The sequence below is a fragment of the Peromyscus maniculatus genome, chromosome 7 (assembly GCF_049852395.1).
Source record: "Peromyscus maniculatus bairdii isolate BWxNUB_F1_BW_parent chromosome 7, HU_Pman_BW_mat_3.1, whole genome shotgun sequence".
Classification (NCBI taxonomy): domain Eukaryota; kingdom Metazoa; phylum Chordata; class Mammalia; order Rodentia; family Cricetidae; genus Peromyscus; species Peromyscus maniculatus.
In genome coordinates this window covers 74,632,415-74,650,008 of record NC_134858.1, presented here as the reverse complement: position 1 = coordinate 74,650,008, position 17,594 = coordinate 74,632,415, and the positions used below count along the sequence as shown (strand labels likewise).

The 17,594-nt window shown below is 36.5% G+C and overlaps 1 protein-coding gene across 25 annotated transcripts in view; it reads left to right on the top strand.

Moving 5' to 3' along the window:
* The window catches only part of Mlip (muscular LMNA interacting protein), a 267,045-nt gene that overhangs the window by 188,577 nt on the left and 60,874 nt on the right, over positions 1 to 17,594 (top strand). For 21 of the 25 annotated variants that reach the window (XM_006973727.4, XM_076575409.1, XM_076575403.1 and 18 more), the window contains one exon: positions 12,651 to 12,857. The exons of the other annotated variants lie outside the window; for them this stretch is intronic. In XM_006973727.4, coding sequence (XP_006973789.1) covers positions 12,651 to 12,857 — 207 coding nt within the window. The remainder of the gene's footprint in view (positions 1 to 12,650; positions 12,858 to 17,594) is intronic. 25 annotated transcript variants of the gene reach the window in all.

The following is a 17,594-nucleotide window of genomic DNA, read 5'->3' as shown; positions in this document are numbered from 1 at the left end:
TAGATTCTTCCTCCCAACCCATCCAACTTTATGTTCTTTCTGTCTCTCAAAACTAACTCTAAACCAAAACTAAAAGACAAAAAAAATGAAAATTAAAACAAGTAAACAGACCAAAATCAGTAAGATAGAAAATAATCAAATCAAACTAAACAAAATGAAACAGAAAACTCACAAAAAAACCCATGGGCACCTGCTTAATTTCCCCATGTTTGATGGCAAAAATAAGTAGTATCCAGCAATAGTTTTCTTACTATTGTGGAGGGTAACCAATAGCATTGTCAATAGTCTGTGATATTTACAGGAATTTATGGGGCCCCTTTGTACAATGAATGAACAAAATGTAGCCCATTCTGACACTGGAGGTTTTCCTTGGTGGCATAACATGTCTAGTTGGGGTATTGTGTCCCCATTGCTATCAGTTTAATATTCCTATATATTCTTTTGGTTGTGAAGCTATTGTGAGTAGGATTTCCCCTTCCCTGACCTCATTTCTTTATTGACAAATTTTTATTGATATGTAAAATTGTATGTTGATTTTGAAACCTGCCAGAAATATTTATTAGGGCTTAACGGTTTCTGGTGGGGTCTGTACAAAGTTTTAAGGACTAGATCATGTTATCTGGAAGTAGGAATAATTTGACTTCTTTTTCTATTTTTACCTCTTGTGTTTTTCTTTTGTCTTATTGCTCCAGCTTAGAATCTACGATTACATTAAACAAGAGAGGAAATAGTCGCAACCTTGTGTAGTTCTATATTTTAGGTAAAATGCTCTTAGGTTTTCACCATTTAGTATAAAGGTATCTATAGTTTTGCTGTATGTAGCTTTTATTATTATGAAGTATGTTTCTTCTATTCCCAGCTTTTTAAAAAAATCATGAAGAGATAATGACTTTTGTCAAAGGACATTTTTTTCATTTAATGAGATGGTCTTGTGGTTTTTCTTCTTAAACCTATTTACTGTATTTCCCTTATTAATTTGTATGTGTTGAACCTTGCACACCTGGAATGAAGTTACCTTGGTCATGGTGTAAAAATCTTCTTTATGTGCTCTTGAATTTGGTTTGTGAGAATTTTATTAAGAATTTTTACATCTCTGTTCATCAGAGAATTGGTCTATAATCGTTTTTTTTTTTCCTGTTGTGTCCTTTTCCAATTTTAGTATTAGGGTAGTGCTGATTCATAGGATGAATTAGGCACTTTTCCTTCCCTTTTTACTTTGCAAATCTCTTTGTGGAGCATCGGTATCAACTCTTCTTAAAATGCTTGGTAGAAGGTGGCAGTGAAGATCTCAGGACAGTTTGTTTTTTGTCTCAATCTTGTTCATTGCTGTGGGTCTGTTTAAGTTGTTTAGATCCTCTTGTTTTAATATTGGTAGGTCATATGTGTCTGAGAATTTACCCATTTCTTCTAGCTTTTATGATTTTTAGAATAAAGTGTTTAAAGTATTCCCTATTGATTCTCTGTATCACATTGAAATCCACAATAGTTTTATTTTATTTCTAATCTTATTAATTATGTCATCTCACCTTTGTTTTTGGTTATTTTTTGCTAGGAGCTTGTCAATACTGTTAATTTTTCAAAGAATCAACTATTTGTTTGATTGAATCCTTCTATATTTTAATTTATTATTTTTATTTACTTAAAGTATAAGTATATTATTTATCCCCTCCCTGTTGTCTTTCCCACCCCTCCCATGTCCACCTCACCCTATTTAGCCATTGTTTTTACACATACATATAAATGAATAAACATATAAGTGCAACCTGATGGATGCTCAGTGTTAACTGCATGTCCGTGTCTCTAGGGCCAACCAATTGGTATTGGATAAACAATCAGAGGACTCAAGCCTGGGAGAAGTCTAATTCTTCTAAAGATTCAATATTGGGACTTGACCATTGCAATAACCAATGGTTGTCTATATATTATTTCTAACTATATTTCATTGATTTCTGCTCTAATCAAGAATGTTTTGTTCATTTTTAATATATTTATGTAGTTTCTGTAATTTTTCTTGACACTGATTTTAACTTTATTGAACTATGATCTTATAAAATATATGAGATTATTTCAACTTATTTGTGTTTGGTAAGACTTGATTTGTGGCCTGGAACTTCACATTGATACTCTGATCTATCATTTTTTTTCTAACAGAATTTTTATGTCCAGTATCCTAGATATTTGAAACCCAAATATTTTGTATCTCAAATATTACCTCAATATTTTGTATCTCAAATATTACCTCAATATGCCATGGGCTCTCAAAATGTACTTTGAAACAAACAAGCAAACCAACAAATGGCTAATTCTTTTGTATGCAGGTGTGCCTTAATGTTACCACCTTAGCACTAAGTTGAAGTTCATCTCTAGCTTCTTTGAGTTGCAGGAAGAACAAACTTGAAAATACTATTGCCTAGCAAGTAGTTCCATGCACTTGGGTGATGTTATGGTTCCTGATAGTTGGTGTTGCTGTCTTCCTCTACACTCTCTCTTCTTCCTGTCATACTTGTGTTATTTATTTTTTTGTTGCTGTGATAAAGCAGCATGACAAAGGGAAGCTTAAGGAAGAGTTTATGGTTCCAAATGGATAAGAGTTCATTATGGTGTGGAGGGATGTCAGCAAGTTTTGGGCATGGGAACAGGAAGATGAGAGATTATGTCAACAAAGCAGAAAGACAGAGTTAATCAGAAGTGTAGTGAAGCTAAGAAAATTCTCAAAACTGCCCTACTGCATAACATTTTCCTCCAGCAAAGCCACACTTCCTGAACTCTCCTAAACAGCATTACCAATTGGGAACCACATGTTCATGTACCTAATTTTCTGCACGTTGGTACAATCTTCTTAACTCCTCCCCCCAGGCACTACTGGACCCCAATGTTCTGCTCTGTTTCTGTGAGTTTGACATTTTTGCATTTTATGTCTAAGATATGCAATGTTTATCCTTTTGTGGTTGATTTGTTTCACTTGAAATAATGTTTTTTAGTTTCACCAATGTTGTTGAGAATGGCAAGATTTCCTTTGTTAAGGCTGAATATTTCATTGCCTTTATTTTATGTTGTCTTTGTCTATTCTTCATCGACAGGCTCTTAGGCTGCATCCGTATCTTGGTTGTTGTGCATAAATTTTGCCACAAGTAAATGAAATTACTGTGGTCAGTGGGTTCTAGACCCTTTGGAGGTGTACAATTATAAAAAATAGTCTGTTTAAAAAACATTGTAATTTTGGAAGAAGGAGATTGACTTCTTGCTGAGAAGTCACTGAGTATACCTCCTTTCCATTTTAAGGGATCACAGAAACTTTCTAATAAGTTACCTTCTCATTTTTTCAATCTAAATATGTTCATATGAACAGTGTAAGATATGAAATAAACCATAGAAATAGAAAAGCAAAAGACTCAGTATATAACCCTCTTCTGCTAATGTGATGAGGAACTATCTACTTCCTCCTTCTGTTGTTGAATGCTGGCATCAACCATCTTCATACTGATCCATTTGCCATGTAAAACTGTCAGACACCATACACTTGAAAAACTGTGACCCAAAGTATATCTTGAAACTTATTATATATATATATATATATATATATATATATATATATACACACACACACACACACACACACACACACACACACACACACACACACATAACTTGAAATAGCTAAACATATGCTAAGTTTTTTCTTGCTTCACAAGTTCACGTATTTTTTTGGTTCACATCAGTTTTCAAAAGAGATGTGTTGGTTTAAATATGTCTGTTTTTAAAATGCACATGACTTCCTCAAAATTAAGGTCTGTGAACCAAAAGTTATGCCTCACATTCACGGTTAGGAAGCCCAGTTTACTAGGCTGATATCCATAGTGTGCAGCCAGCCAGAATCTCTTTCATAGTATTGTAGGTTTTGTGATGGTATCTGTAGAGTAGCAAACTCATTCTGGATAAAGAATTTATTCTTCCAAAATGCACTATTACTGTTCTCGAATTTAACTGGGTGCTGCCTTAAATTAAAAGAGAAGATAAATCTTATGGTTTTGAATTTAAACAGTTGCTGATAGAGTTTACTGTTTTAACAAAGGACTGGTAGATGCCTAGAGCATGGAGCTGGGGCTCCTGGACTCCACTTACTGGCCACACAGTTGTCCTATGCTCTGCGGATAACACTCAGTATGAAGGGACAGCATCAGTGCAGAGTCAGTGGATTTTCACTGTCACTTCCAAACCACAGGAAATGAGGTAACTTTTAAAAATGCTGGGAACAGAACAAAAGAGTCTGACATCTGCAGTCTTTAATGAGAAGAGCCCAAAGTGCCTTAAAATGCCCCTTTATTACAAAGAAAGTAGCTTTTGAAGTTAAGAGCTTAATGGTTGAGGAGAAGGTAACCTTTTTCTAGAGCAGCCAGTGCCCCAGACAGGCCTGGGACATTAATTTTCTGATGTCTGTGTCAATTAGGCAGAGCCAAATCAATTTACTTACCACGTACTTGTCTGCTAATTTTTCTCTAATGAACAGGATATTATTGCTTCATACTCCCATGTCTTCTTGAAGTTTTGCAGTGTACCATATCAAAACCAATGAAAATAATTTGCCCCCTTTTCAATAATCAAACTTAAATAAGGCTTAAAGTTTTGAGAATTTTAAAAAAGTAATTTTGTGTTGAAGAGGGCAATTATGAAGAGAGCAAGGAGTGGTCTGAAGCATTTTACCAGAAATAGCTACACTGCCTATTTTACTAATAAGAACATGTATGAATTTTGTCCTTTAAAAACTAGAGCTTGAAGATTCACATGCTGAGTACTGAGGTGGAGGGGAATGGCAGTCCCTTCGGATCATTTAGAAAACCAATTCCACAGTGACATTCTGAGCACAAGATAATTCACTAGGGAGAGACAGGATGTGGGTGAGATATGAGAGATCATTTATGTGCCTTAATAATAAACTGAAAAAAGAGTTCGAAATCATGGCCTATGGGCAAAATCTGGTTCACCAGTGTCTTTATAAACATGTTTATTAGAAGCCAGCTGCACACATTTACCTGTGTTTTGTCAAAGCTGCTTTCATACAGTTGTGGCAAGGTGAAGTCATGGAAAACATAGGTGTGCCAAGGCTGCTCTCACATGATGGTGGCAAGGTCAATTTATGGAATACACAGGAGTGCAAAACTTACAGTATCCACGCACCGCTCCTTCACAAAGTGTCTGTAGCATCCACCTGAAGTAGGAAGGTTTGTGCTTTGCTCTTTATCTCTTGTAGACTGGGTTCTAAATACTCCAAACTCAGGGGTATTCAAAATGAAGCTTCATGGGACGTCAGGGACATCCAGGTGAACACAATATTTTTTCTTAGTCCTGTTACATCTAATTATATTTCATATGAGTTACTCGTATGTTTGCCAATTTAACTTTTAAACTAAAATAATCCCAATAAAATAGATTCCTTTCATTAAGGTAAAACTCAACTCTTAATAATCTAGATGAAATAAACTACTACTGAGATAAACATAAACAACAGAAATACTATGTGCAATGTAAGCTTATCAACTATAAACGGAAATTTAAAATATTGAATTTGACAAGTAGACCAGTTTTTAATTATACAAATCATTTGAAATAGAGACATTTATCTAATCCTCTCTGAGTGCACCTAGCCCTAAGCGTATAATTTTGTCTTGCTTTGTAAATAATAATTCAGCATCACAATAAGATACTTACAGAGCAGGAAACTCAGGGCACAAAGGGCTTATGAAATTGTCAGTATTGTTTGAAGACAACATACTCAAGATGTATAACATTTAAAGGAATTGTTGAGGTAAATAATAAAATTCTCTTTACAGGAAAAACATAAAAATGTTAACAACCTAATTTAATAAGGGATAAGTATATTTTTCTGTAACAAAATAATATAGAAATGTGGAATGATTAATGGAAATCTTTTGTAACATAAAAAAACACTTAGAAAACACATAGGAATCAATCCTAGAGATTCATGGGAAAATGAGTAATGAGGAATTCAACTATAATGACTTATTATGTGTCTAGATCACAATATACATTTTAAATCATTTGCATCTTATCACATTTATGCTCTAAATCTGAACATGCAAAAACTGACATTCTTGAGCCCTAAGGGAAAACTAGCCAAAAAACTGGCTAAAGTGAACAACCTTATTAATAAAAGCACTCACCGTTTATGGAAATATATGGAAAGAAGATTGTAGTAGGAAGGTGCAGTTATATTACGAACCATTGATAAGCAACGATAACAAAGAAGAATCAGACCGGAGAGATGGTGAAATGGGTAAGGTACTTCCTGCCCAAGCATGAGGTCTTGAGTTCACATCCTCAGCTATAAGGTAGCTGTGGCAGCAATGGCCTATAACCCCAGAACTGGGGCAAAGGGGTAGAGGGGAGACAGGTGGCTCTTAGGGACTTGCTGCTCAGCCAATCTGGCCAATAGGATGTACTCCAGGCTCAGCAAGAAACCCTATCTCAAAATATAATAATAATAATAATAATAATAATAATAATAATAATAATAATAATAAAAGACAGGATGGAGATCCAATTGAGGAAGACACCTTAAAGTCCACTCTGGCCTCTGTATGCACCTGCATACACATCTTCAGAATGGACAATATACCCTTAAGGAAGCCAATATTTTCTCTTAATACAAAAGATAAAACTCAAAAGAAAAATGTAATCAGAGTATCTAAATGCTGAATTTAATATCCATATACAAAAATTTGACTATATGAAATATTATGAAGCATTTTAAATTATTTGCTAGCTTATTTCACAGTTAGTAAACACAAACACTGAATCTCTGAGTTACACCTAATAAATAGATTTTGAATTCTGTGATCTCACAACGAAAGCCAAGCAAGACAAAACACTATTCCTTTAATATTATAAACCTTATCTAATAGGACAAACAGAACCTTACACTAACTGCCAAAGTAAAAATGAGACACACAAGTTGGTCAGATCACAAGAGTTTACAAATTAACAAACTGAGAATCCATAAAAGTTCTGACATCTGTATATGAAATATTTGCTTTGCAATGAATTTTTAACTAAGGAGGAAACTCAAAATTTCTATTTTCCTTTTTTATATCCACTTTTATTGATTTCTAGATAACAAATAAAATCATGTACATTTAAGGCATACAATTTGATGTTTTGATATTTTTATAGGTTTTAAAATAGTCTCAATCAAAGTAGCACATCCATTACCCCCCATGAAGCCCTTAGTACTTGTTGTTATTGCTATTTTGGGAGGAACATGGTTTCATCCTCTCAGCACTTTTAAATACAGTGCAAGATTGCCAGTTATAGACATGTTGTATATACTAGACCTCCAGAATCCATTTAATTTGCTTAAGTGAGGATATATACCTTTTGGCCAGCTTCTTCCATGTATCTAATTGCTGACTCCAGTCATCCTACACTGCAGCAGCACACCAGAACTTCCTGTCCCTCTCCAGCTGTAGCTCCTTGCCCATCAATCAACATTTCTCATTGCTTCTCCTACCTTTTCCTCATCCCTTGTTAACTACCATTCTATTCTCTGTTTCCATGAAGTCAACTCTTCCCAATTGCACATGATGTTGGTGAGGTCACTCAGTACCTGATAGTACCTAGGTTTTTCAATGAACAACAACAACAACAACAACAACAACAACAACAAAAGTCTCTGTGTCACAAATGACAGGATTCTGTTCTTAAAGGATGGGTAGTGCTCCATACTGTGTACATATCATATTTTCTTTATCCATTTATTGGTTGATGGGTATAGATAGAAAAAAAAATCTTTGCATAAGCCAATGTCAAAATACTTTTCATTATTTTTTCAGAATGTTCATTTGAATTAATTTTTGTAGATTATATAAGGGTTCAATTTCATTCTCCTACATGTGGCTATCCATTCCCCGCCCCCCTGATGCTCTGACTTCTTTATCAAAGGTCATCATGGATTTTAACTTTGGCCTCTCCATTTCATTGGCCTGTGCATCTCCTTTTACACTGTTACCACAATATTTTGATTATTAAAGCTTTGTGATTTATTTTGAAATGAGGAAATACATTCCATGGCATCCTAGAAATGATGTTAGAAGACTGTATCTGGGTATATAGGATTGAGAGAAATTTTTAATATTGTCTTTTTAGATTGTTCTGTGTTTTGATGTTTTAAGGAACAATTGTGTTATTTTATAATAATACCAAGGAATGTTTTAAGTAATAAAATAGAATACAATAAAAAACAGTTTAATATCTATCTAAGAAAACATACTGAAATCTTAGTACTTAAAATTGTTATTTATTAGGTTAGAGGTTGTTAAAATTGTCTTTGGGATTTTTTTTTTAGTTAAAAGGGAGGTTTATTTTGTGGGTAACTTACAGGTGAAGGGATAGGTAACAGGGTCTGCGAAAGATGTGGCGCAGTTCAGCGGTGTTCTCTGGAGAACTGTGCTCAGTTTAGCTCTAGTGTCTAGGGTCCAGGAACCAAGAGAGCCTGGGCATCCGGATCTCGGGTCTTCAGCATCCTCTCTCAGCCCCACCTTGTAGGCATGACCCTTACCAAAGCCTCAATGGGGGTTGGAACTTCCAGATCAAAGCTGGAATGGCTACCTACTACAATGATTCTTGAGCTTACAGCTCTGATCAAGGAATCATCCTGAGAGCCCTTGAAAATCGCTGGGGTCCAGGCTTAGGAATAGGTCTGCACTTGCCCACTGTTGTGACTTGCCCCAAGTGAGTCATGAGATACAGTCTTAAAGAAAAGAAAGAGAACAAAAGATAATTGAGTATTTACCTTGGACAATCTAAGAAAAAACAACAATAAAATAAAAACCACAGAAAAATTTAAAACTTCTATCTGCTGCATATAAAAAGCAAGAGAATGGAGTTAAGATCGAGACTAGGTAGCTAGAAAGGAGAAAACTGCAGAAATAACAAACATGAAATGTACTATTTGAAAGCTATCTAAAACAGCAAGCTGTTTGCTAGAAGATTGGTAAAATGGCAGAAAATATAAAATACAAAATAAAAAGTAGACATGGAACTAGCTAACACAGAAGTCACTAGAAGTACAACACCCTTCATCTTATACCAAGGGAAATCCAAGGGAGACATACACTTGATAACAGGCATGTAAAACTTCAAAGATATTATTTCCTAGACTAGTCCACCGAACCAGTTACCAAAGGAGAAACAATGAAAGTGATGTAAGGTGATCTCAACAGCACAGATGAGTCAGCAGGGATGCTGAAGGCAGCTGTGGGCTATCTTCATCTAAGAACATCCAAAAAAGTATTGCATGTAGCCTTGTCATCATCACCCAACAGGGAGTGCACAGAAAAGAAACATTCAGTTATGATCAGTCATGTAAACATCTCACTTTTGCCTACACAGAATTCAGTAGTGCATGAAAGTAAACTGCAACCCAACATGTAGGATTCATTCTAGACATGCAAAGAGGTAATAGACCTTGCCTCTGTAGACTTTTAAGGCTGACTTTTATCAAACAAAACCTCTTGGGTGATTCAGAAGAGGATGGAGGATTGAGCACCACCTCTAAATTTACACCCTGTCACTATTGTTTTAAAATTTTTCTCTGTGGATGTATTTTTATGATAGAGCTCACAAATGCAGGGAAAAGAAGAGGACACAGGACAGTATAATGTTAGTGGTATAACAGCATCTTGATGTGGCGAAACTGATATAACAGAGGTAGAAACTAAATCCTGAGCTGGCTACTTAGATATCTAAGCCTTGATTCTATCCCTGCCTTAGAGCTCTCAACAGGCTAAAGATTTAGATGTGCCTGACGATAACCTCTCAGAGGAGATAAAAGAAGAACAGCTAAAATAAGGAAACTACTGATTTTTTCAATATCTACTCCTAAGCCCTTGTTTCTCAGTGGCTGGCATTCTCCCTTCCTTCAGCTTAGAGGAAAATTGGGTTTCAGACTGAAGGGACAGCTGGCCCAACACAGGACATTTGGGCTTTCCAGGGAACGGCACAGTCTGAAGCCTTATAGCTCATGTTGATATCCTTCTCTCTTTTCCCCGACTGCATCTCAGAGTACTGTAGCCCAGCCTGTTTTATCCGCTGGTAATTGTTCTTTTGACCTTTAGCCTGGTGATTTACAAAGTTTCCAGTGAGCAATCTGACCAGTCCAAAGAAGAAAAACATGAAATTGTTGCGATTTTCATATTCTTGAGAATTTCATATTCTGGACAGTGAATTCAAATGTCAGTGAGTGAACTCAGTATCGCTAAGAAGCTCCGTGCCAGACTCACATGACATAAGCAGACTTTAGATATCCATACGTGGAGAAAACTTGCTATGCAAAACACAACACAGCAAAAATGACAAAACCACTAAACAGGAAATTAAACAAAAATTTAGAGGAGCTGTTATTAGGGAGAAAAAACAAAAACCCACAAACACTAATGTTTCCAGATGCTAATGAAACAAGGGCTTTGTGGAAAAAAAAGAAAAGAACAAAGGACTGTTTGGAGAATGGAGCAAAGTCTTGGCAATTAAGTGAAGAATAATATACGTGATATGACACTAAAGTCAACCACTCCTGGTTTGCTTTGGTACCACAATCTCAGAGCCTGAAGAAGTGTCTCAGGTGTTAAATATTGTCATCTCTCAGTATCTTTTTATTCCTTCCCCCCATTTTGCCAAGTACCCAAGTCAGCTTGGCCAATACTCAGCCTCCCCGAGTGTATCCATAGTGATCAAATTATGCTTTTTCTTTATGCTCAGCTGTCTAGACAAGCTGAGAACACCTGATCTCACAGAAGTGTGCAGACTGACCCACTTCTTAGGCCAGAGATTTGTAAAGCAGATGTAGAAAACACACAGGCGAGTGTTTTCTCTCAAACTGCACAAAGCTTGACTCTATTTGATTTTCGTCTGGTGGCTGCATTACTTCTCATGGATCTCGACTTGACTTCTGATATTCAGAGAACTGGTACTTTACCTTCCAAGAAATCTAAGTGTGTAAACAACAGACCATTAGGCCACCCTTTTCCAAGCTTCCTCAACTATCAACAGGGACATTGCCCTGTTTCTCACATAGCTAGGTTTGCTCTTGCTACTCAATTTTCCATTATTTGCCTTTGGCACTAAACAATGCAATGGGTTGTCAATAAAGTGATAACTATGTGACTGAGAAATCAGATAAAATTAGAATATATTTTAATTTAAATGAAAGAACACTGATAGAGAAACTCCATGTTTAATTTAAGTTGCATACTGGCATGAATAGTTTTGAGAAGTATTGACCAAAGAAACCAAACAAAAGAAAGAAAGAAAATGTATACTAACTGGAAAAAAGGAGCTGAATTCATTACTGTTGGGTGAGTCTCCATTTTAGGTAGTATCCCTAGATGTTCTAAATAAATCAACTGAATAGCCACGGGAATTAATAGATAGCAATGTTCCTCTTGTAACTGACATTTTTTGTTTACTATTTTAAAGGCCTATCAGAGACATAAAAATGTATTGCTTAAAATGAAGGAAATGAACATAAAATATTAACTTTATTGTGTTACAATTTGGGTTTACCTGTTAGTCAAATGTCATTTTGATCCATATGTATTATTTGATACTAAATTTGTTCCAAACCCAACAAAATAGTCCATTGCTATGAAGCATAGAAGTAATAGAATACATCATTGAAATTACAAGAAATATCATCTTTCTTTCAAATTCAATATTGATGTGTTAAGTATCTACCATAGCCTTTCTTTGCTTGATTCTGAGGTCAGAAAAATAAGAAAGTAGGTTCCTTGTTATGCAGTAAATGTCCTAGAGGGTTTTATTGTAGGATAATCAATTTATTTTCTGACATGTAAGATTCCAGAAATATAAAACATTTCTGTGTATCTGTAAATATTAGCCCTTTGTTTTCACAGCTACATTTCATATACACAGGCCAGCTCTTTCTAATCTTTGTTGATCCCTTGCTCCATCCGCATAAGTCATGTTCTTATTTAGCTGCCTATTTCTTTAAGCTCTTGCATTCATATCTTTTCCATGCTAATAATCATGCTAATAAGGCCTCCTCTACAGCCATCCCTCCTGTTTGCTGAACTACCAGGCTCTCTTCAAGACAACATGGCCTAGAATTGGATATGGTCTTCATTCCTTTTAGACTCACCTCTAACTGATCCTAGATTTCTGCTTGGCTCAGCTGAATAAACTAATACACCCAGATCTTCTGTGCCTCTGCTCATAAATTAATTCCTTCCCGTTGCCCTGGCACATTCTAGACCAAATCTTCTGCATTCCTGAGTTAATAACCTCCACTGCTGACTCCTGTTTGCTGGGCCCAGGCAGCCCCCTGAGGACAGGTTCTGCTCTTCCCTATATATTTCTCCTCTCAATACTTTCAGCAACAACAAATAGCATCTTCAGGAGATGGGTTGCAAGCCCCTGTTTTGCTTGCAGGAAAGACTGGAGAGGGTGGGAAAGATTATTCAAAGAGACAATATATTCACTATGAAACCGAGTGTCTCGTGAGAGAGGCCTTATAAAGACTATTCTTCTTACTCATTGGAGGATCTAACACATCTCTCATAGGTAAGTCGTGGTGTGCCTGATGTTCATACACTAACCTACCCTGTGCCTTTTCTTCCTAGGATGTGGCCATCCCTCACAGGCCTGTCTCTCTCCATCCTTTATATCAGTCTAAACTCTACCCTCCTGCTAAATCCCTGCTGCATCCACAGACCTTGTCTCATGCTGACTGTCTTACCCCAGGACCCTTCAGTCATTTGTCCTCCTTCTCACTGAGGGATGAACAGGAGAAATCCCCCACTCTCCTTAGTCAGAACACATGCAATAAGGTGAGACTATTTACCCAAATGAGAATTGTTCTCTGCTATGAAACCTCAGGGTGCTTAACTTCTAAAACTTACGAAATGAGAAAGTCTAGATAAAAACTCTAAGTGCTTATGTTCTTTTTTTTTTTTTTTTTTGGTTTTTTCGAGACAGGGTTTCTCTGTGTAGCTTTGCGCCTTTCCTGGAGCTCACTTGGTAGCCCAGGCTGGCCTCGAACTCACAGCGATCCGCCTGGCTCTGCCTCCCGAGTGCTGGGATTAAAGGCGTGCGCCACCACCGCCCGGCCCAAAATGTGTAGCCCAGGCTGGCCTCGAACTCGTGATCCTCCTGCCTCCGCCTCCTTCAGCAAATCCTACCGGCGTGCGCCACCACCACCGGCATGCTTATGTTCTTTAACATGTAAGTATATTAGAACTATTAGAACTTGGATTGAGTTGTATTACTTTAAGTAGGTGACAGCTGACTTTGAGAAATAATAGACAAGTATTTTCCTTTAAATGTCTATTCCTGTTCTATGTTCCTCAACATTTCATGATCTAACCACAATGTGGAAATGTAAAGGAAGCTTCTAGAACTTTATATGGTGGCGTTATTAATTAATGTTCTAGTTTTATTTCAGTATTTTTAAGTTTAATTAACTACAATTACTTGTTGAGGAGACATAGCAGCAGACAGTGAGCAAGGAAATACTTATAATTACTTCAGGTATCTTGCAAAATAACATTAATATTTTATTATATAATATGCCTATCTATCTAATAGTTTCTAGTAAATATATATGTAAATCACAATAGGTTCAGCACCTAGATATATATGTGTATATATATATATGCTGGTTTTTTAATATGTATGATAATATATTTATGATTGGCATTGGAGTACATTCATGTGACCTATTACACAGTACTATTACCTAGTACACAGCACTGCTGTGTGACGTTTGAGTATGTTCCTTTTCCTTTTCAACTGTTATCATAGCAACCTGGTTATCTAATACAGTCTCCCAGACCCTAAAATTTCCCTAAAACACTTGACCTTCAATTAAATAAGTAATTTAGATTTCAAAATCTTATTTAATAGAATTTATCTAAAAATTCTCCATGGCCAATAAAATGCATCCCTGCTTTTAAGAATAAAAGCAGAGGTATCTCCTAGGAGATGACAGGACAAAAATCCATTGGCTCTTGAGTTTTTATTCATGTTTAAAAGAAATAATGTTGATAACCTACTCCAAAGATAGTCATCTGAAAAGTGGGCATGGGTGTATAAGGCTTAGCCGGGGCATTGGTGGCACACGCCTTTAATCCCAGCACTTGGGAGGCAGAGCCAGGCAGATCTCTGTGAGTTTGAGGCCAGCTTGGTCTACAGAGCGAGATCCAGGAAAGGCGCAAAGCTACACAGCGAAACCCTGTCTCAAAAAAAAAAACATAAAAAAATAAAAATTAAAAGAATTAAAAAAAAGAATTAGCTTATTATATCTTATGTCATATATAATGAATAAAACAACCAGTCTTGAATTAAACAACTTTTATAGGATCAATTTCCTACTATCAACATTTAGAGTGACATTACTATTGATTTTAGGTGTGTCTTGCTCTTGGTATTTGACAAAAAGAAGTATTGGAAGGCGCATCTTAAAATGATTTTACATTATTTGAAATGTCCATGAAAAATCATTTTGTTTTGAAGTTATTTGTGATAATAATGTAACTACTATCTGTCTTATAAATTATCATGAATGATAGGTTTTGGTGATATTTTATAGGCATCAATTATATTAAGCAGCTACATCTTTTGATATCTTTGTGATACTAACTGCAACTGTTCAACAATATTAGATATAGTATTTCATTCCTAGTTCAGCTTTGCTTGTCCCGGCTATGGAAAACATTGCACAAGAGCCGTATGCATTCAGATATCGTAGACTTGCCTGTAGTAGCCAGTTTACAGTGGAAGGTTCATTTTAGTCTATGAGATTGGTATCAGCACAGGCAATGCAAATGAGGATCGATTTCAGAAGAGAAATTGAAAAGGTAAAAGCTGTGTATGAACTAGACAACCTTCATGAATAGATTTTGTCTTTCAGAGTCTAAGATTCATTTGATATATTGAACAAAAAGCCATTCATACCCAAAATACTAATAAAAATCATCTTGCCGGGCGGTGGTGGCGCACGCCTTTAATCCCAGCACTCGGGAGGCAGAGGCAGGCGGATCTCTGTGAGTTCGAGGCCAGCCTGGACTACCAAGTGAGTCCCAGGAAAGGCGCAAAGCTACACAGAGAAACCCTGTCTCGAAACCCCCCCCCCAAAAAAAATCATCTTGTAGTAAGACAGTATTTGTCAAAGGAAGGATTTAACTGATAAGTCATATATTCCAATTCTCCTGTTAAAATATATAAATTATAAATTTTATAGGTATGTTTAGAAATATGTCATAGTTATGGGTCATTTTTTTACTATTACCAACACTTCTTGTTTATTTGAAATCCCCCCTTGCAATCTGGAGTTGTAAACCACAATTTGCCATGTAAGTGAACTTTCTCCTAATGTGCTAATGTTACTCCCCAGCTTGACCTCACAACTTTACCTACAACTGAATCTTCCCACACTTTCTTCTGAAGAACTTTCTGGGAATGCATGCTGATTGTTCAGTATGCAGGTTTCTCACCAACTGGGACTGTGGGGTTCAGCAAGCTTTCATTCTTTTGTTAAAGTTGCAGCACATTCTTCTAAATTTCCACCAAACTCTTTGTATCTTAATTCAGACTCTAGTCCCTTCCCCCATTTCCTACTTTCTAACCAGAAGTTCATAATGAGGTCACATCACATCATATGATGAGGTTCACACGTTTTGATTTCATCTTGTTGTGGGCTGCCTTATCCATCTTCCTTTATTTTTTCTCTCTAGTAAAAGGAAAGCCATACCTTTTAGTTCCTTCCATTGTCCTGAAAGAACTATAGGCCAGTGAGTAAGAGCATATTACTTCTGCTTTGGCTATTTAAATTCATTATTTAATTCCATCCATTTCAGATAGGGATATTTAGTGAGTAATTCATCCTTTGCATGCTTGTTTCCTCATCTTTTAAAATGAGGGTTTATAGCAGTAACCAGTTTATTAGAGTCTATAAGAACTAGAACTAAGGTTTATTAACATATAACAAAGGAATTATGTCACTGCTGTGAGCTTTGTGAATTCAAAGACTCCTAGCATTTCCAGTGTGCTCTCTGCTTCCTGCACACAGTTCCAGATATGAGTTCTCAGCCTGCTGCCATTCCTGCCTGGTGCCACTCTTTCCAGCTATGATAGTGATGGACTCTTAGCCCTCTGGAACTATAAATCAGAATAAACCCTTCCTTCCATAAATTGCCTTGGTCATGGGTTTTATATTATTTACTTATTTAATCACAGCAATAGAAATATAGCTTGAAAAATCAAATTGGCATTTCACACTCATTTATTTTATTGGAAACTAGTTTGTATTGATTTCCTTACTTCTGTCATTAATATCATAATCCTGGAAGTCCTCAGACTGAAAGGTGGATTCATGTATTATAATCTATCTTTCTTTTGCTTTGTCCTTGTAGCTAGTAATTTCCCAGGTTGATGGGATCTTCTTTGGCTGTGCAGTAGCATTATTTCACACTGTTCTGCATTGCCAGTCTACATTATTTGAAATGATGTACTTATTTTCCTCTAGGCATGCCATCAGCATCCCTTACACTTCCAGTTCCATGGAGGTTCACCCCTTAGAAAATCATCTAGTTTTCCCCTTATGGGTATGAACATTTGTATATTATGAATCAGACAAATCATGCCTCCTTTTCAGCGAAGTTTCTTCATGCAGCATTTAAAGTGATCATTTCCCTTTTCAGTCTCTACAATCCTTGTCTGTGCCAAGCACCTCATGTGCCATTGTAGATTGACACGTTTCTTTATTGAGCTCTTCTTGTTCATCTACAATGCGACGCATTTGACATGATGTTTCTCACGTTATAGGCATTGCAGCAAATGTGTGTTAAAGATGAACAATCTAAAAACGATCCATTTTCCACACTGCGAACTGCAGACGCTAGGATAACCACAATTAGTTCTGTTTTAAGCAAATACTAAATCTGAATCAACTTACAGTCTGCCAATATGTTTAGAATAATCTTAGTAAACTGAAGAGAATTCCTTTGTTCCCAGCTCTTGGGATGCCTTAATATGAGAATACAGATAGACAGAGAAGCAGTGGGCAGGGCATTTGGTCTTCTCTTGCTGTATTCTGGCATCTTCTGAGGGGGGGGCATTTCTTTAGGACATCTGACCAAAAGCGATACTTTGCCTTGTCTTTCTGCATTCACTTGTGGGGCCGACCCCCACAAGACTTCAGTCAGCTACTCCTGTGCCTCTATAGCACATTGTTATCTGTATACAGAAGTGAGAAACTCTAAGGCTGTCTCAGAGGCATCATCTTAGTTGCCCCACATGTCCTCCATTCCTCTGTAACTGTGCTTCGGCCACCAGAAGCCACAAGTAACCATACCTCTGACTGTGCCTAGCTAAACTTCATTTGTATTTGGAAATTAAAAAGTGTGTTTTGGTGTATACATGACATACATGTGTTGGAGTGAAGGTTCTGGCATGAAAGTGGAAGTCAGAGGGCAACTTTGTGAAATTGTTCCTCCCCTTCCTTCTTCACACAAGTTCCAAGGATCAAACTCAGGTGTCCAGGCTTTAAAACAGCAAGTGCCTTTACT